Raw genomic sequence first — 20,395 nt, forward strand, 5'->3', positions numbered from 1 at the left:
GGAGAATTTGATCTCTGGGAAAATAGACCCCCCCTTCACTTATCCCTAAGATAGCCCAGGCTCTCTCAATAGCCTTTTGATTTATAACATGGATTTGGAGACACTTGCCTGAGGAGGAATGACTGGGCCCATCTAATAGACGCAGGGACAAGCACAGTGACTAGGAAGAGACAAGACTATGGGAAGGCATGCACAGAATGGCAGACCAACTCAGAGATGGAGCGGTCGCAGGAAGCCAGCAGAAAAAGAAAGTCAAGAGATTTAAAACTCACATGACTGGACATAAAGAAATGCACGGGCCCCGTTTCTTTTCATCCTTAATGTTTGAAGAGAGGGATGATGGCAGAAAGCGAAGACAAGGAAGGTGCAGAAGGCAGTGGATATGAACCCCTCCTCTAGCTCTGGCCTTGAAGCCCCTGCCACCCTCCCTCACACCCATCCTACGTCTTCCTTAATGCCATCTGCCTCTTGGCTCCCATAATCACCCTGTCGGCAAGCCCCAACCAAGGATCTAGGGAGGATCTCTCCCAAGATCCTCCCTAGAACCTTCTCTTTGCTCTCAATTCCTAAACTCACGCACAACATCCCCTAACCACTAGGACGTGCATAGTTTAGCGTTTTGCCCTCAGCTAGTGTGTGAGCACATCACCAACCCTACAGAGCTGAGTGTGTGTGTGTGTGTGTGTGTGTGTGTGTGTGTGTGTGTGTGTGTATGTGTTTGGAGAGGCCCTACTTCAAAAACTCTGGCATTCCCCATGATACCAGCTCAGTGCTGGCACTGACTAAACGCTCCGTGAATTCTTGTGGACTGAGCAGTCTCCCAGGCTTGCCCACAGGGGTCCACCTGGCAGTCCAACAGTGTATTAAAATAGCTTTCTGCAAGGTGCCAAGCTGTGAGATCTCCAGGGCTCCTGCTCCCCCTGCCGGCCGTAGGAGGAACTGCATGCTTCACAAAGTTCCGGAGCAGGGCGGCTAGGACCAGCAGCCAGGTTTTGCGGGTGGCTGGGCTCGATCTACGATCCACGATCCACGATTCACGATCCACGATCCACGATCTTCTGCATAAGGCGCGGGTGCTGTCTGTCACAGTTGCTGTGCCGGTCCTGGGCGCTGAGACCCGCCCGGGGCTGGCCTCCGCCCTGCGCCGCTAGAGGGCGCTCAGAGCTTCTCGTCCAGCTCCAGGCCCTGGTTCTCTTGCGCGCCTGCCCCGCTGCGGGCCGAGGCTGGGCTGTCGCGGGGCGTCTGGCTCAGGTATTTCTGGATGGCCGAAGCGCAGTCCAGCCGCTCCATGGACGTCATGAGGTAGTGCAGCTCCAGCAGGCTGCCGTTCTGCTCCTCGAACAGCTGCAGGATGGCCGCGGCCGGGCTGCGCTGGCAGGACAGGAACCTGGTACCCCAGGGGGGAGGGAAGGAGGGAGAGTGATGGGCGGGTGGAGGGAGGGAGGGAGGGAGAGATGGATGGATGGAGAGAGGAGGGAGCGAGGGCAGCAGCAGGACCACTCCCAAGCTCCATCTTCTGTTCATGCCTGTGTTGGGGTGTGGGGGGGCAGGACCTAAAACTCTGCCGTGCTGGAGGCTGAATAGCTACTCCATACTGTTGTCTTTCTAGGCCCCCGGGGACCTCTTACTGAACCAGGGTCTTGTCTGAGAGGATCTGGAAAGTTCCTTCCGGTTCCCTGGCTCCATACAGGTCTCATGCATCCATCCCGTCCCAAACACACTTCTCCATCGTCCAGGCCACCTCACTTCCTCCTTTTCTATCTTTTTTTTTTTTTTTTTTTCAGTTGCTTCGAGGTACGGTCTCACTCTAGTGAGACCAGGCTGACCTGGAGTTCACTATGGAGTCTCAGGGTGGCCTCGAACTCACGGCGATCCTCCTATCTCTGCCTCCCAGGTGCTGGAATTAAAGGTGTATGCCACCACCCCGCACCCTCCACTTGACTTCCTCTTTATTCCCTCTCTCCCAGCCATGACATCCTGCCCACCCAGTAAGGAAATACTTGCTCTACAGTAGTTTCTGCCTACTTGAAAGTTGCCCTGCCTTTATGACCCGTCCTGCCCTCTTACCACCCCGAGCGTCCCATCCTCAGCCTATTCCTTGTGCCTGTATCCAAACTGGCTGTCCAACCTCCACGTCATACACCTCCCTGCAGGCCTCTGGACTGGTCTGTTTAGGGTGGGGGGGAGGTCTCCCTTTTCAGCGTTCTGCACTGATGAACGTTTACAAGAGGGTTCGAAAAACACTGCTTTTGTCCTCAAGAGCTCCAGGTCCCTTGCCTCAGAGAGCCCAAGCTCTTGGGAGCCCTGGCATATTTCATTCGTATGGCCCGGTTCTCAGCGGGACACACTTGATAGATGCTGAAATAGCTAAGCAGTTTTAATTTTAATTTTTATAAACATTTTTTAAAACATTTTAATTATTTATTTACTTGAGAGAGGCAGATAAAGACACAGAATGAGTGTGCCAGGGCCTCCAGCCACTGCAAACAAACTCCAGACACATGTGCCACTTTGTGCATCTGGCTTTGTGTGGGTCCTGGGGAATCGAACCTGGGTCCTTTGGCTTTGCAAGAAAATGCCTTATCCACTAAGCCATCTCACCAGCCCATTCTTTTGTTAGCTTGTTTTTGCTGGGCAAGGTGGCACACGCCTTGATGAGAGAGAAAGAATGAGAATGGCATCCAGCCACTGCAGCCGAATGCCAGACACGTGCACCCCTTGTGCACATGAGAATGCGTCACCTTTTGCATCTGGCTTATGTGGGATCTGGGGAGTTGAACGTGAGTCCTTAGGCTTCACAGGGAAGTGCCTTAACCACTAAGCCATCTCTCCAACCCCATTCTTGTTTTAAATTTTTAAAAATATAGCAGTTAAGGCACTTGCCTGCAAAGCCAAAGGACCTCAGTTCAATTCCCCAGGACCCACATAAGCCAGATACACAAGGCCACACATACATCTGGAGTTCGTTTGCAGTGGCTGGAAGCCCTGGCATGCCCATTTTCTCTCTCTCTCACTCTGCCTCATTCCTTCTGTCAAATAAATAAATAAATAAATAATATTTTTAAAAAATATTTTATCAGGCTGGAGAGATGGCTTAGTGGTTAAGGCACTTGACTGCAAAGCCTAAGGATTCAGGTTTGATTCTCCAGGTCCCACATAAGCCAGATGCACATGATGGCACATTCATCTGGAGTTGTTTGCAGTGGCTAGAGAGGCCCTGGCATGCCCATTCTCTCTCTCTCTCTCTCTCACTCTCTCTCTCCCTCCCTCCATCCATCCCTCCCTTCCCCTTCTCTCTGTCTCCAATAAATAAATAAAAATATTTAAAAATATATTTTTTTCTGAGCAATTTTAAATGCACTCTCCTTGCAAAGTCCAGCTCCAGGATTCTGACCCCTGGGCTCTAGGGCGTGGCTGAGGACTGTTCACCCACTGATTCTTCTGCTAGCTCCCAGGCAGGGACCCTGGCTGCCCACCAATGTGACTGCTCTGGATTTGTGTGTTGACGAGGGCCAGGCTCCGGCTCCATACTGTACACGTGTCCTCCAGTCACCCGCTGCCCACCTCAGGTCTCAGCATAACAAGCTCTCACAAGGACCGGTGGCCTGCGTGACAACTGACTGGCCGTGAAACACTTATCGTGCACGTACTATGAGCCAGACATCATACAACAGTGACGCCATGCTGCCGAGGTGCTGGTATGGGGCCCTGGTGAGACAGGGGGTACTATCCTAAATCCTCAAAGACACGTGTGTGCTTCAACTCTGAGATGACCACTTTTCTTCTTTCTCTCACAAAATGCATATAGCAAGCAATATGGGTGTGTGAGCTCGAGGCTGACCTCCAAGGAAAAGATACAAAGGCTTCCGCTGCTGCCCACTCACCAGGAGATGTCCTAAGGGTGACAAGCTCTGCCAGGCACAGATCCACCAGTCTACAAAACACCTGCCCCTCCTCTCTTTGAAAATTGGGGCTTAAGAGAGAATGTCTATCCCATGTTCCTCGGGACTAGATTTGAACAAAAAAAAAAAAAAATTCTGTAACAGGGCTGGAGAGATGGCTTAGTGGTTAAGGCACTTGCCCACAAAGCCAAAGGACCCGGGTTCAATTCCCCAGGACCCACATAAGCCAGATGCACAGAGTGGCACATGTGTCTGGAGTTCATTTGCAGCAGCAGAAGGCTCTGGCACACCCATTCTCTCTCTCTCTCTCTCTCTCTCTTTCTCTTTCTCTCTCTCTCTCTCTCTCTCTCTCTCTCTCTCTCTCTCTCTCTCTCTGTCTTCCTCTCCCCCCCCTCAATTAAGTAAAAATAAAATATTTGTTTGAAAATCTGTAACAGAGAAGTAAGATGATGAGGCCAACCCCAAGCCACATTGTCAACCTTTCCCCTAGACAGAGGCCAGTTAAACTGTCTCACAACCAAATCTGCTTAACACCTGCCCTTTGTCTCCTGGTTTCCTATAAATCATAAAGCTTGGGGCTGGACAGATGGCTCAGAAGTTAAGGGCACTTGCTTGCAAAGTCTAATGGCCCAGATCCAATTCGCCAGTACCCACATAAAGCCAGATGCACAAAGGAACACATGCAACTGGAATTCATTTGCCATGGCAGGAGGCCCTGGCATGCCTATTCTCAGTCTCTCTCAAATATAAAAATAAATAGTTTTTAAAATATTTTATTTTTGTTTATTTATTAGAGAGTGAGGGAAGAAGGGGAGAGGGGAAGGGGAGAGAGAAAGAATATGGGCATTCCAGGACCTCCAGCCGCTGCAAACAAACTCCATATCATTTACTACCTTGTGCATCTGGCTTACGTGAGTCCTGGGGAATCGAACATGGGTCCCTTGGCTTTGCAGACATGTGCCTTAACCACTAAGCCATCTCTCCAGCCCATAAATAAATATTAAAAAAAAAAAAGATGCCAAAGGCGCAGTAGAGAGGGAGTGGATTCCTTCTCTCCCTAATTTGGTCACACTGTAAATAAATCCATTTTCCTTCACCAATTTCTGTTTCCCAGGTTCTTTGGAAATGCAGGAAAACTAAGGCAGTGGGTTTCTGGACCCAGGGATGGGTAACATCACTCTGTACTCAAGATACAGCAACAACATAAAGAGCTTCCTTTGGTGGAGAATAGGGTGGGGAGTAGCCATTCCCTAACTTATAAGTCTCCCCCTTGTCTGTGGTCCAATTCCCAGGCCATCCTAGGCACCAAACCACCCTCAGCTGACTTCCACCCACAGTCCTCCAACAGGCCGCATGCATCTTACCTGATTTTCATGCCACAGAGCCCCAGGTGGGAGGCCAGTCTGCGCCAGTCATTGCCAGTAATGCTGTAGGGCTCCAGCAACATCTGCAGCTGTTCAAAGAGCTCGGGTGGTAACCTGAAGCAGGGGTATGCGGAGTTCTCGGAGGGAAGAATCAGAGAGAACCGGGCTCGTTCTCTCCCTGCCTCCCCCAATGCTACATTTGGCCTGTGAGCGCTGGAGCAGGCATATCAAGGACCCTCGCCCCTCCACCCCACACGGGACCAGGACCCCCTCATCTCACCGATTGCATGGAGGTGGCTGGGCGAGAGGGGGAGGAGCTGCCCAGGACTCCTCCTCTGATGCCTGGAATCTGAGGATTTCCATGTACTTGGTTTCCAAGCCCTGATGCACACGAGGAATGGGGAAACACATGAAACACCCCCTAAGGAAGAAGCCGGGGCCTGTCTCCACCTCTTATGTCTCTCCTTGTGGGGGGTTGAATCAGATGCCCCCCCCCAATAAACTCGTGTTCTGAATGCTTGGTTTCCACCTGATGGCAATTTGGGAAGTGGAGCCTTGCTGGAGGAGGTGTGTTGCTGGGGACGGGCTTAGGAATGTGATAGAAGCTCCCCTTTGCCAGAGCTCAGCTCTCTCTTGCTACTGTTTCCCACCTGCTGTGGCAGAGGTGATGTCCAGCCTCTGCTCATGCCATGCTTTCCCCTGCCATCGTGAACCTCCCCCTTAAGACGGTGAGCCAAAATAAACCCTTTGCTTCCGTCAGGTGCTTTATCCCAGCAAGACAAAGACAACTCTCCTTCAGCTTTTCACTCAGGGCCCCTTCACCATAAGACACAGCCCCCCCCCACTTGGCACCCTCTACCCTCTGCCTCTTTGGCCCCAGAACCCCACACTCAGCCTTGGGTTTGCCCACTGAGCTCTTTGGGAATAGAATAATAAGCATCAAATGGAATACATCCTGAACCACCAGGGGCAGACAGGGGATGAAGAGGTCACTCAACAATAGAGAAATGGACCTCAGGCTTCAGTGCCCCCTTCCCTCCACCTGAACTTTTCTCCCCAAGTGATAATGTGAGGGTATCTTCTATCCTCCCCAGGAAATCAGTATAGTTCCCCAGAAACTCTCAAACCTGACTTACTCGTAGCTTTCTTGAGTCTGTGGAGTGAGTGGGAGAGGCTTATCTCCCATCCCATCTGCTCAAGACCCTTTGTCTGGTCACACCCATCGAAAATGTAACACATCATCTCTCAGATGGGGCAGAGTTGTGCTGAGTTGGGAGAAGGGGCCAGACTAGGGTCAATCTAGGTTTGGTAGCTTTGATCTTCTGAGGTATTCATCCATAAACAGGAGTCAGGGGTGTGGTGGGGGGATAACTTGGAGGCCAGCTAATCTAAGTCCCTCAAAGATCTGGTATGGCGGCTCTATAAAAATGTCATCTTCAGAGCTGGGGAGATGGCTCAGCAGTTAAGGGTCTTTGCCACTTAAGCATGAGGGCCTGAATGAACCTGAGACCACCTAAGTTTAACTCTCCAGAGTCACATAAAAAGGTGAGTGTGGGGCTGGAGAGATGGCTTAGCGGTTAAGGTGCTTGCCTGCAAAGCCTAAGGACCCATGTTTGACTCTCCAGATCCCACATAAGCCAGACACACAAAGGTGAGGCAAGCGCAAGGTCACACATGTGCACTAGGTGGCGCAAGCATCTGGAATTCGATTGCAATAGCTGAGGCCCTAGTGCACCAATTCTCTCTCTCTTAAAAAACAAATATATATGTATACACACACACACACGTGTGTGTATGTGTATTTTAGTAGGGTCTCACTCTAGCCCAGACTGACCTAGAATTCACTCTGCAATCCCAAGATGGCCTTGAACTCATGGCAATCCTCCTACCTCTGCCTCCCAAGTGCTGGGGTTAAAGGCATGTGCCACAATGCCTGGCTAAAATAATTTATTTTAAAAAGTGGATTTGGCCATGCACTCTGTAACCCTAGTTCATTGGGGGCAGAGATAGGAGAGTCACCAGGACTTGCAGACTGAAAACACAGCTCTAGATTGAGGGAGAGACCCCCATCTTAAGGAAATACTTGGATGAGAGTTAGAGAAGGACATCCAAAATTCTCCTCTGGCCTCCACATGCATGCACAAGGCATGTGCCTCTGCACACATGTGTGCATACACCATACATACATCACACACCACACGTGCTCTACACACACTTGTACAAAAACAGAATGTCCTCTTCGGCTACTTGGTTATGTGATGAGGCCACTATTCACTGCACACCATCCCTTTCTCCCACCTCACCCACATCGCCCACAAGCTCTGCCCTTCTACCCAACTCACATCCTGGAAGGTGTGCATGGTGACAATGATCTCATTGGTTAGTGCTGAGCAGTCCTCATTCTCATTGGCTACAAAGAGAAAAGGAGAAAGTAACAAATGAGAAATGAAAGGACTTCACATGGGCTGGATAGTTGGCTTAGCGGTTAAGGAGCTTGCCCGTGAAGCCTAAGGATCCACGTTCAACTCTCCAGATCCCACATAAGCCAGACACACAGTTGAGGCAGGTGCAAGGTCACACACGCCCACTAGATGGCACAAGTGTCTGGAGTTCGATTGTAGGGGCTGAGGCCCTGGTGTGCCAATTCTGTGTGTGTGTGTGTGTGTGTGTGTGTGTGTGTGTGTGTGTGTCTCAAAGAAAAAAAAAGACTTGGCACAGGAGCCCAGGAAACGTCAAAGGGCCTCCATGGTAAGACTCTGGGACTCTGAAGGACACTGCCCTTCTCTCTGCAAAGACCTACTGCTGTGACGTCTCCCCTTTAAAAAGAAAATCTAACCACACCACCTAGGGCAGAGCTGCAGAGGGCCAGCAAGCCTGAGAGGGAAGAGGACAAAGGAGGGCAGGAAGCCATCCTACCTGCCTTCCTCCGGAAGCAGAAGGAGCGGAAGGGGCACTTGCCATGCCAGATGTGGAGATGGGGAACCAGCTGGCTGCTGCTGTCATCCACATTCTCCCAACCTAAGAAGGAGACAAAGCCGAGGCCCTCAGAGGCTCAGCCTTCCTCAAGTCCTAAAGGACCTTGTGGGGAAACAGACCTTGCTGAAGACGGGAGGATCGCAAGTGGACAGGACTCTCTAGAAACCAGGCAGTGGCCTTGACTCTATGTCACATACTGTTCCCCACCCCCTCCCAACACACAGCTCTCAGCCTCTTTCCTCCTACTTCACCCCCATGGGCAGCTAGCTTGGCAGCCCCAGGAGCATGCCCCGTCTACAAGCCAACTGGCCATAAGAGAAAGGGCCAGCTTGAAAAGATCCAAGAACAAGGAGAGCTTCCCCTCACGTCCAGCTCCTCCTGTCTCCTCCCACCATCCCACCTGGCACCTCCAGTCCCTGGATGGTTGGCAAGGGCAGCTTGGGTGACAGAAGAAGGAAATAGGCAAAGACAGGAACTCTCCTGGAGGTTCCTGGGAGCCAAGGAGTCCAGGAAAGAAAGTTGGGGTTCCTGAACCCCTTTCTTCTCACAGAGTTTGCTCCCTGCTCCCCCATCCCCTGGATCCTGCCTCCCTCACCCTCAGAGATGTACTTGAGCTTCAGGCACTGGTCACCTCTGGCCCCAGTGAAGTCGAAGAGCTGGCAGGGCCCGCGCAGGCGCCCACCGTGGGGACGCTCATTGGTCAAGGCCCACTGCAGGGCACAGGGCGTATTGTTCAGGAAGTAGACGCGCAGCTGCAGGTGGGTCTGCCCTGGTGCCAACGGCGAGCAGAACATGGCCAGCTGAAGCCACTTCCTGGCAGCCTGACCCACGGGCGCCTCCAGCACACAGGTGTATAGGCTGCGGAGGGAGATGGTGGCAGGCACCCACGTGTGGGCACTGAGGTGGAGACCCCTGGGCACCTACCACCAAGGGTCACCTGAGGGGCGTCTGTGAGAGCAAGGAGAGCATTCTAGATGGGCATAAAGGGAGGACCAGGTGGGGAAACATGGTGGCTAGAGGCTCAAGAAATAAGCATGACCTTGTGATGGTGAATAGTCCTGAAAAGAGTTTCCAGATTGGGTTAATTGAGGTGAGAAGACCCTAAGTGTGACTGCTACCATTCCACACGCTGGGATCCCAGACTGAATAAAAGAGAGAGGGGACAGAGAAAAGGGGGGGGGAATATAAGAGCCAAGGATGGGGAGCAGTGCCTTGGGGTGCTATCTGGACATTGTACTCATGACCTCACAGCGGCTGTGGTGATCGGCATAAGACCCGCATAATACTGGACCACCAACAGGTTGTTATGGATACTGGAAGCACACACACAAAAAAGGGGCATCAATTAATATGAGGAAAATGGAGCTTCAGTGGAGGGGAATGGAGGTAGGGGGAAAGAAGAATGGTAGAATGGGATTATGTAAATTTTTAAAGATTTTATTTCTGTCTTTGAGAATGGAGACAGAGACAGAGAGAGAGAAAGAGAGAGAGAGAAAGAGAGAGAGAGAGAGAGAGAGGGAGAGTATGGATGTGCAGGGCTTCTTGCCACTGCAAACAAACTCCAGACGCATGCATCTGGTTTTACATGGGTACTGGGGAATCAAACCCCAGCTCTCAGGCTTTGTAAGCAAGTGCCTTTAACCACTGAGCCATCTCTTCAGTCCCCCAAAATGTTCATTTATTTATTTATTTGCAAGCAGAGGACAAGAGGGAAAGAGAAAGTATGGGCACACCAGGGCCTCCTGCCACTATGCGCAAACCTCAGACACAAACAACACTTTGTGCACCTGGCATTTGTACATTTGTACAAATCAAACCCTAGCTGGCAGCATTTGCAAATAACCACTGAGCAATCTCCCCAGCCTGGATTACATATTTTTTTTTTTTTTTTTTTTTTTTTTTGGTTTTTCGAGGTAGGGTCTCACTCTGGTCCAGGCTGACCTGGAATTAACTCTGTCATCTCAGGGTGGCCTTGAACTCACGGCAATCCTCCTACCTCTGCCTCCCGAGTGCTGGGATTAAAGGCGTGCGCCACCATGCCCGGCTTACATAAATTTTTAAATAAAGGGATTTTTTGTATAATTTCTTTTTTGTTGTTGTTGTTTTATAAGGTAGGGTTTCCCTCCAGCCCAGGCTGACCTGGAATTCAATATGTAGTCTCAGGGTGGATTAGAACTCATGATGATCCTCCTACCTCTGCCTCCCAAGTGCTGGGATTAAAGGCATGCACCACCACGCCCAACTTGTATGGTTTCATTAGAAAAGGAGAGAGTGATGTGAGCCCTCACGTGCACCTCCCTCTACTTCATGACTACAGGCAAAATGTGACCAGCCGCCTCACACGGCTGCAGCCATGCCTCCTCCACTACAGTGGACTGCACCCTCAAAACATGAGCCAAGGGCTGGAGAGATGGCCTAGCAGTTAAGGTGCTTGTCTGCAACGCCAAAGGACCCAGGTTCAATTCCCCAGGACCCACATAAGCCAGAAGCACAAGAGGGCACTGGAGTTTGTTTGCAGTGACTGGAGTCTCCATGATTAGAAGGGGGACCCCACACATGATCCTGCTCTTGTCACCAGGGGCCAAAGAGACTAGAAAGCAGAAATGACGGAAGAAAGTCAGACATGAGACAGGGCTGGAGGGGCCAAGAGGCCCTTGAGGGTTTGCAGACAGACCTCACAGAGGTAACTACGGGGTGACAGAGGTGCGGTAAGACAGACCCCCTGGACACGGAGGAATGGGTTGAGTCTGCCACCTCCAGATAGGCAGAGAGATGACAGGAGGTCCTGGTCAGGGTTGGCATAAAAGGAGTGAGCCCCGGGACAGAGGACCCAAAGAGGGGCATGGAGTCATAAGTGCATCCGTGACAGAAAAAGAAAATAATAATAAACAAATAAAGGTCAGTTCCATACACAGAGACAAGGGTGAGGCAGGCAGAGAGGAGAATGTGGAAGGACAGTGCCAAGAGACGTAGGGTAGGAGACAGGCTGGTGGGGATCGTCACAGACAAGCAAAACATAGATGAACGGGAATAATCTATAAAAAGGGAGAAGAGGAGCCAGGCGTGGTAGCGCACGCCTGTAATCCCAGCACTCAGGAGGCAGAGGTAGGAGGATCGCGGTGAGTTCGAGGCCACCCTGAGACTACAGTAGTGAATTCCAGGTCAGCCTGGGCTAGAGTGAGACCCCACCTCGAAAAACCAAAAAGAAAAAAGAAAAGGTGTGTGTGGGGTGGAGGGGGAATAAAGGCCGAAAGAGACAGTGCCAGGAACAAGGGACAAGAAGGACAGGCCAGTGTGCATGTGCCTACCTGAAGTGGGAAAGGAGGATACGACACTCGTCCCGAGAGGTGTGGGCCCCCGGCCGGCCCAGGGGCTTCCAGACCTTGGCGTCCAGCAGGGTGGTGTTGCTGCTGTAGGTTCGGGCATGGCTAGGCTGCTGGGCACAGTGCTTGAAGGTGAGGGTACAGGGCTTCAGGAAGGAGGCCCCATGAGGACCACACGCCACCACGGGACTCACTAGTCCCTGGCCCCGAGACAGTGATGGGGCATCTGTCAGGTCCCACACCAGGATCAATGACACCCGCTCCTGGCGACCCACAGCCACAGCACCTGTGGAGATAGATGGCTGAGATGGGACTAACGGGTACCCCCCACCCTTGACCCTTGACCCTTGACCCTTGACCCTTGAAAGAAGCCAGCCAGGGAGGGCAGGGAAGTAGAGGGGAAGCCCAGGACAGACAGCACCCAACAGGGCAATGAGAGGCGGTATAAAATGAGAGGAATACCGCCGGGAGATCACTTTGGGGTACAGTCCCCCCTTCTTTCCAGGACCACAGCTGTCCCATAGAGTGGTTGTGTGAAGTTATAAACCACACTCTTCCTTCCTTTTGTGGGAGAATGGTTATAGCATTTAGGGTCATTAGAACAAGGCTATTTGGGGGCTGGAGAGATGGCTTAGCGGTTAAGGCACTTACCTATGAAGCCTGAGGATCCAGGTTCCATTCCCCAGGACCCACGTGAGCCAGATGCACAAGGGGGCGCACACATCTGGAGTTTGTTTGCAGTGGCTGGAGGCCCTGGCACGACCATTCTATCTGCCTCTTTCTCTCTTCCTCTCTTTCTGTCTGTCTCTCTCTCTCCATATATATATATATATATATATATATATATATATATATGTACATAGAAAGAACAAGGCACTTTGCTTCCATATTCATCTTTCTCCCCTTTGTGTGTGGGGGATGTGTGTGTATGTGTGTACTGTTATGTAATATGTATGTATAGTGTCGAGCCCCATGTTTCCTGGAGAGAGACTTGCTCACTGAAACTAGAGCTGACAATTTTTCCAGTCAAACTGGCTGGTCACATCAACATGATTCTCCTGCCTCCATCCCCGCAGGACTGGGGTTACAGGCATGCGCGACCATGCCCAGTTTTACATACATAGGTCCTGGGGACCAAATTCGGGTCCTCTAGTTCCCTAATGTTTGCAAAGCAAGCGCACTGACCATTTCCCCAGCCCCCATATGTCCACCTTTGAAGTGAATATAAAGTTAAGCTAGGAATATAAACCATTTTGTTTCCCAAATTATAGAGATGTCTGTGGATGGTGCTCCCGGGGAGGGGGGGCGGCTGCACCCGGATGCACAGCCTGAACAACACCGTGTGCAGAAAAAGGGGGGCTGGCAGTGGGTACCTGGTGGGATGAGCAGGGAGATGCCTGTGTCCTGAAGCATCAGGAAGCCACCACGGTGATCCACCTCCCGCGCGGTGAACACCAGCAGTTTGTGCATGAGCTGGCGTGTGACCGTCTGGCCCTGGGTGGGCGTGTGCAGCTCCTGGTAGAAAGCAGCCACCTCCGGCAGTGTGGCTGGCGGGCACTGCCTTGGGGCCTCGTATTCTGGCGGTGGGGCAGACGGGGGCACCGGCTCCTCGGTGTCATCTGGCTCCCTGCAGGCTCCCGGCAGCCACCGAGAGCAGCGCCATCGAAGGCACTGAAGGAGAAGGAGGACACTTGCCACCGGGAGCCCCACCACCAGGAGGAACTGGAAGGGTTGGAAAGAACTTTCCTGGGGGCACATTCGCCTGGTCACCCGATGCTGTTGCTGGTTCTCCTGAACGCCTGTGCCAGCCAAGGCCAAGGGCCTGGAGGGAAAAGAGGTTAGGGCCAGCTAAGCCTCTTTGAGTTGGTGGAGGTCAAAACTGGCTTGTGGGGCTGGAGAGATGGCTTAGTGGTGGAGGCATTTGCCTGCAAAGCCAAAGGACCTTGGTTTGATTCCCCGGGATCCACGATCCACATAAGCCAGATGCACAGGAGACACATGCGTCTGGAGTTTACAGGGGCTGGGAGCCCTGGCAAGCTTTCTCTCTCTCTCTCTCTCTCTCTCTCTCTCTCTCACACACACACACACACACACACACACACACACATAAGTAAATAAAAATACAATTTTTTAAAAGATTTTTTATAAAAAACTAGCTTGCTCCAGGCATGGTGGTACACGCCTTTAATCCCAGCACTTGGGAGGCAGAGGGAGGAGGATCACCATGAGTTCAAGACCACCCTGAGAATACACAGTGAATTCCAGGTCAGCCTGAGCTAGAGTGAGACCCTACCTCAAAAAAAAAAAAAAAAAAAAAAAAAACTAGCTTGCACATAGTGATGAAACAGACCCCCCCCTCTCTCTCTCTCTCTCTCTCTCTCTCTCTCTCTCTCTCTCTCTCTCCTTTCTCCCGCTCTCAAAAATAAAATTTAAAAATACATGTTTATTTAAAACAGTTTTTAAAAAATCAGCCAGGTGTAGTGGCTCACACCTTTAATTCCAGCACTTGGGTTGCAGAGGTAGGAGGATTGTCCTGAGTTCCAGGGCAGCCTAGGGCTACGGAGTGAGATCCAGGTCGGCCTGGACTAGAGTGAAACAATACGTAAAAGAAAAAAGTTTAAAAAATCATTATCTACAAGCAAGTAATATGAAGTAACTGAAGTAACTGAAAAGAGCATGACACAAGTAGACACCCTCTAACCTCACGGATGTTTATGGTCAGTATGGTCTGAGTATGCATATGCAGCTAAGAGGCAGAGTGCTTTGCATGCACCAAGCCCTGGGTCTGATCCATAGGAGCATACAAAAAAAGTACATGCAAGTATGCAAGTACACAGGTGTGTGTGTGTGTGTGTGTGTGAATGTGTAAAAAAGAGTCCAGATGGACTGGAGAAATAGCTTAGCAGTTAAGGCATTTGCCTGCAAAGCCAAAGGACCCAGATTCGATTCCCCAGGACCCACGTAAGCCAGATGCAAAAGGGGATGCATGCGTCTGGAGTTCGTTTGCAATGGCTAGAGGCCCTGGCCACCCATTCTCCCTCTCTCTCTCTGTCTCTCTCTCTCTCTCTCTCTGTATCCATCTATCTCTCTCTGCCTCTTTCTCAAATAAATAAAAATATTTTAAGTTATTTATTTATTTGAGAGAAAGAGGGAGAGAGAGAGAGAATGGGCACACCAGGGCCTCCAGGCACTGCAGATGAACTCCAAATGCATGCACCCCCTTGTGCATCTGGCTAACGTGAGCCCTGGAGAGTCGAACCAGGACCCTCTGGCTTTGCAAACACATACCTTAACCCCTAACCATCTCTCTAGCCCAGTAAAAATACTTTTAAAGGGCTCAGAGAGTCGGCAGACAATAAAGATGTTAACAGAAGCCAACTATGTAATATAAAATATTTCTCATGGTCACATTAAAATGGAAAAGGAGCTGGAGAAATTTCAGCAATATATGTACATAATCAGCAAGCAGCCAATATAAACTTATTAACAAGCTAATTTTCCACCCTTCCTCTATCCCAAGTCTTTGAACTCGGTGTGTACTTTAAACTCATGCACACCTTATCTAGGATTTGCTAGATTTCAAAGGCTCAGTGGCTACCTGTAGCCGTGACTCCTGCCTTAGCCAGTTTGGAAGCCTACACCCATTAACTACCCTCACAGTTCAGCCCCGAGAAAAGAAAGCAAAAACTCAAAAAGTGTGGAACATCTGAACAACTGCTAAATTTCCATAGCCTCTGTGTTCCTTGGGTTTCACATCGAGCCTGTCTTTTATTTATATATATATATATTTTACTTATTTATTTTCAAAGAGAATGAATATGGGCATGCCAGAGCCCCCAGCTGAAAAAAAAAAAAAAAAAAACTAGAGATGCGTACACCACTCTGTGCATCTGGCCTTACCTGGGTACTGCGGGGAATCAAACCCAGGTCGGTAGGTTTTGCAGGCAAGCGCCTTAACTGCTGAGGCATCTCTCTGGCCAAGCATGTCTTTTCTATAAACTTCATAATCTGGGAAGGGTAGAGGGACCAGACACTACTTCCCATGGCCTTGCACATGGCCACAGGTGCCTTGCTGTACCACTTAGCTACATCCCCAGTCCTATGATTCGCTTTTGAACGTACAAGTGTGGCAGGGGCACGAATCTCCTGGGTGAGAGTGAGGACCAGAGCGGGTCATGTGATGAGCATTTATGGATTCCGGAAGCACTGTGTACTTAATGCCCCTCCTCCTACCGGAAAAGTCCCCAGGTAGCTCGCAGAGGTCCACACACTACAGAATAAAATACACAAGTTAAAAATGGAAGCAAAAAAAGTGGGAGGGGGGAAGCTTGCAGAGACGCTGGAAGTAGGCAAGGCAAAAGCTTGCACTCAACATGGTTCACCTGTTTAACCAGCGCTGGCTACATTCTAGAACCTTCTGGCAGCCTCCAGCATAAATGTCAGCTTTTCATGCAACTATTCCTACCCCCTTCAGTCCCACTTTCATTTTCGTTTTCAATGCTCTACCCTCTGATAGGCCAGGGCCGTCCTACAACTCAGCTGATTGACTACCTTCCCTCCCCATCTGCATCCTGGCTGCTCAGTAGCACCGCCCACTGGAGACCCAGCCCTTCCCAGGCTCCATCCAGTTTCTTGCCAAGTCTCTATGCCCTCCTGGCTTCCACACTGCCATGCCAGCTTGCACTCTGAAGGGAAAATTTCCAGACCATTATATGAGGCACCATGGTAGGCTCAGAGCTAAGATGGCGTCTTACTCAGCCCTGGACGAGGTAGCTGAGGACATTGGATGGACAACGAGGCAGCTGAGGTTCTTCAGAAGCAATCATGAAAACACACAAAAGTGCTCAGGCGAACACACCAGGGCTGGGAATGGCAGGGTAACAATACCCACTCCTCTGGCTCCTCTCCACAGGCAATGAGAAGATAAGATGTGCCATGTTCGTCCTGAGCCCTCCGGAAGACACAGCGAGGATTTACCATTGAAGACAGACAGAACCTGATCCCTGTGTCTTTCCTCCACATCTCACCATTGAACACAGACAGAAACTGATCCCTGTGTCCTTCCTCCACATCTCACCACTGAAGACAGACAGAACCTGATCCCTGTCTCCTTCCTCCACATCTCACCACTGAACACAGACAGGACCTGATCCCTGTGTCCTTCCTCCACATCTCACCACTGAAGACAGACAGGACCTGATCCCTGTGTCCTTCCTCTACATCTCACCACTGAACACAGACAGAACCTGATCCCTGTGTCCTTCCTCCACATCTCACCATTGAACACAGACAGGACCTGATCCCTGTGTCCTTCCTCCACATCTCACCATTGAACACAGACAGGACCTGATCCCTGTGTCCTTCCTCCACATCTCACCATTGAACACAGACAGGACCTGATCCCTGCGTCCTTCCTCCACATCTCACCACTGAACACAGACAGGACCTGATTCCTGTGTCCTTCCTCTACATCTCACCATTGAACACAGACAGGACCTGATCCCTGTGTCCTTCCTCCACATCTCACCACTGAACACAGACAGGACCTGATTCCTGTGTCCTTCCTCTACATCTCACCAGTGAACACAGACAGGACCTGATTCCTTTGTCCTTCCTCCACATCTCACCATTGAACACAGACAGGACCTGATCCCTGTCTCCTTCCTCCACATCTCACCATTGAACACGGACAGGACCTGATCCCTGTGTCCTTCCTCCACATCTCACCATTGAACACAGACAGGACCTGATCCCTGTCTCCTTCCTCCACATCTCACCACTGAACACACACAGGACCTGATCCCTGTGTCCTTCCTCCCCATCTCACCATTGAACAAAGACAGGACCTGATCCCTGTGTCCTTCCTCCACATCTCACCATTGAAGACAGACAGAACCTGATCCCTGTGTCCTTCCTCCACATCTCACCACTGAACACAGACAGGACCTGATCCCTGTGTCCTTCCTCCACACCTCACCATTGAACACAGACAGGACCTGATCCCTGTGTCCTTCCTCCACATCTCACCACTGAACACAGACAGGACCTGATCCCTGTGTCCTTCCTCCACATCTCACCATTGAAGACAGACAGGACCTGATCCCTGTGTCCTTCCTCCACATCTCACCACTGAACACAGACAGGACCTGATTCCTGTGTCCTTCCTCTACATCTCACCATTGAACACAGACAGGACCTGATCCCTGTGTCCTTCCTCCACATCTCACCACTGAACACAGACAGAACCTGATCCCTGTGTCCTTCCTCTACATCTCACCACTGAAGACAGACAGGACCTGATCCCTGTGTCCTTCCTCCACATCTCACCATTGAACACAGACAGAACCTGATCCCTGTGTCCTTCCTCCACATCTCACCTTTGAACACAGACAGAACCTGATCCCTGTGTCCTTCCTCTACATCTCACCATTGAACACAGACAGGACCTGATCCCTGTGTCCTTCCTCCACATCTCACCATTGAACACAGACAGAACCTGATCCCTGTGTCCTTCCTCCACATCTCACCTTTGAACACAGACAGAACCTGATCCCTGTGTCCTTCCTCCACATCTCACCACTGAACACAGACAGGACCTGATCCCTGTGTCCTTCCTCTACATCTCACCATTGAACACAGACAGGACCTGATTCCTGTGTCCTTCCTCCACATCTCACCATTGAACACAGACAGGACCTGATCCCTGTGTCCTTCCTCCACATCTCACCACTGAACACAGACAGGACCTGATCCCTGCGTCCTTCCTCCACATCTCACCATTGAACACAGACAGGACCTGATCCCTGTGTCCTTCCTCCACATCTCACCACTGAACACAGACAGAACCTGATCCCTGTGTCCTTCCTCCACATCTCACCATTGAACACAGACAGAACCTGATCCCTGTGTCCTTCCTCTACATCTCACCACTGAACACAGACAGGACCTGATCCCTGTGTCCTTCCTCTACATCTCACCACTGAACACAGACAGGACCTGATCCCTGTGTCCTTCCTCTACATCTCACCACTGAACACAGACAGGACCTGATCCCTGTGTCCTTCCTCCACATCTCACCATTGAACACAGACAGAACCTGATCCCTGTGTCCTTCCTCTACATCTCACCACTGAACACAGACAGAACCTGATCCCTGTGTCCTTCCTCTACATCTCACCACTGAACACAGACAGAACCTGATCCCTGTGTCCTTCCTCTACATCTCACCACTGAACACAGACAGGACCTGATCCCTGTGTCCTTCCTCTACATCTCACCACTGAACACAGACAGGACCTGATCCCTGTGTCCTTCCTCTACATCTCACCACTGAACACAGACAGGACCTGATCCCTGTGTCCTTCCTCTACATCTCACCACTGAACACAGACAGGACCTGATCCCTGTGTCCTTCCTCCACATCTCACCATTGAACACAGACAGAACCTGATCCCTGTGTCCTTCCTCTACATCTCACCACTGAACACAGACAGAACCTGATCCCTGTGTCCTTCCTCTACATCTCACCACTGAACACAGACAGGACCTGATCCCTGTGTCCTTCCTCTACATCTCACCACTGAACACAGACAGGACCTGATCCCTGTGTCCTTCCTCCACATCTCACCATTGAACACAGACAGGACCTGATCCCTGTGTCCTTCCTCCACATCTCACCACTGAACACAGACAGAACCTGATCCCTGTGTCCTTCCTCCACATCTCACCACTGAACACAGACAGGACCTGATCCCTGTGTCCTTCCTCTACATCTCACCACTGAACACAGACAGGAACTGATCCCTGTGTCCTTCCTCTACATCTCACCATTGAACACAGACAGGAACTGATCCCTGTGTCCTTCCTCTACATCTCACCACTGAACACAGACAGGACCTGATCCCTGTGTCCTTCCTCCACATCTCACCACTGAACACAGACAGGACCTGATCCCTGTGTCCTTCCTCCACATCTCACCATTGAACACAGACAGGACCTGATCCCTGTGTCCTTCCTCCACATCTCACCATTGAACACAGACAGGACCTGATCCCTGTGTCCTTCCTCCACATCTCACCACTGAACACAGGCAGAACCTGATCCCTGTGTCCTTCCTCCACATCTCACCACTGAACACAGACAGAACTTGATCCCTGTGTCCTTCCTCCACATCTCACCACTGAACACAGGCAGAACCTGATCCCTGTGTCCTTCCTCTACATCTCACCACTGAACACAGACAGGACCTGATCCCTGTGTCCTTCCTCTACATCTCACCACTGAACACAGACAGGACCTGATCCCTGTGTCCTTCCTCCACATCTCACCACTGAACACAGACAGGACCTGATTCCTGTGTCCTTCCTCTACATCTCACCATTGAACACAGACAGAACCTGATCCCTGTGTCCTTCCTCCACATCTCACCAATGAACACAGGCAGAACCTGATCCCTGTGCCCTTCCTCCACATCTCACCACTGAACACAGGCAGAACCTGATCCCTGTGTCCTTCCTCCACATCTCACCAATGAACACAGACAGGAACTGATCCCTGTGTCCTTCCTCCACATCTCACCACTGAACACAGACAGGACCTGATCCCTGTGTCCTTCCTCCACATCTCACCACTGAACACAGACAGGACCTGATCCCTGTGTCCTTCCTCCACATCTCACCACTGAACACAGACAGGACCTGATCCCTGCGTCCTTCCTCCACATCTCACCATTGAACACAGACAGGACCTGATCCCTGTGTCCTTCCTCCACATCTCACCACTGAACACAGACAGGACCTGATCCCTGTGTCCTTCCTCCACATCTCACCAC

General features: G+C 51.0%; 1 protein-coding gene across 1 annotated transcript; it reads right to left on the reverse strand.

The window, feature by feature from the left end:
* Window positions 1-1,158: 1,158 nt before the first annotated feature.
* Window positions 1,159-13,323, reverse strand: Unc5cl (unc-5 family C-terminal like). The gene is made up of 8 exons (XM_004649521.2): window positions 12,939-13,323; window positions 11,551-11,851; window positions 8,838-9,100; window positions 8,183-8,284; window positions 7,609-7,676; window positions 5,547-5,647; window positions 5,267-5,380; window positions 1,159-1,387 (listed from the first exon to the last, which is right to left on the reverse strand). The coding sequence occupies exons 1-8, from the start codon at window positions 13,321-13,323 to the stop codon at window positions 1,159-1,161; spliced, it is 1,563 nt and encodes a 520-aa protein (XP_004649578.1).
* Window positions 13,324-20,395: the final 7,072 nt, after the last annotated feature.

The sequence above is a fragment of the Jaculus jaculus genome, chromosome 8 (genome assembly GCF_020740685.1).
Source record: "Jaculus jaculus isolate mJacJac1 chromosome 8, mJacJac1.mat.Y.cur, whole genome shotgun sequence".
Lineage (NCBI taxonomy): Eukaryota > Metazoa > Chordata > Mammalia > Rodentia > Dipodidae > Jaculus > Jaculus jaculus.